General features: G+C 70.4%; 1 protein-coding gene across 1 annotated transcript in view; it reads left to right on the forward strand.

Annotated features, from left to right (window-relative positions):
• SBF1 (SET binding factor 1) overlaps positions 1–453 on the forward strand; it is a 54,038-nt gene that overhangs the window by 38,863 nt on the left and 14,722 nt on the right. The window contains exons 26-27 of the mRNA XM_009885860.1: positions 2–66; positions 156–293. Of these exons, the coding sequence (XP_009884162.1) occupies positions 2–66; positions 156–293 (203 nt within the window). The remainder of the gene's footprint in view (position 1; positions 67–155; positions 294–453) is intronic.

Raw genomic sequence — 453 nt, forward strand, 5'->3', positions numbered from 1 at the left:
GCTCGGGGGGCCTGCACGGCAAGGGAGTCGTCGGCCTCTTCAAGTCCCAGAACGCCCCCACCGCAGGTGCCCGTCCCCTCCGCCCCTGCGCTGCAGACTCCTCCTGGGGTCTCGTGCCGGTGGCAGAGCCGTGACGCTCGTGGCTCTCCTCCTAGGCCCCTCGCAGACGGACTCCACCAGTTTGGAGCAGGAGAAGTACCTGCAGGCCGTCATCAACTCCATGCCGCACTACGCCGACGCCAGTGGGCGCAACACGCTCAGTGGCTTCACCTCCGCGCACATGAGCAGCTCAGGTGAGGAGCTCGGCCGTGGCCGCGGCGCAGCGGGGACGCAGGAGGGCTCACGCTCGTGTGCGCGGGACCCCGGCCGTGGGTCGTGCTGTCCGTCCCAGAGCCTGGGCAGCCAGGGGAGCTGCCGTCACTGGGCTCCCACGTCAGAGGAGGCAGCAGAGCC

This window comes from Charadrius vociferus, unplaced genomic scaffold (assembly GCF_000708025.1).
Source record: "Charadrius vociferus isolate BGI_N301 unplaced genomic scaffold, ASM70802v2 scaffold1215, whole genome shotgun sequence".
Classification (NCBI taxonomy): Eukaryota; Metazoa; Chordata; class Aves; order Charadriiformes; family Charadriidae; genus Charadrius; species Charadrius vociferus.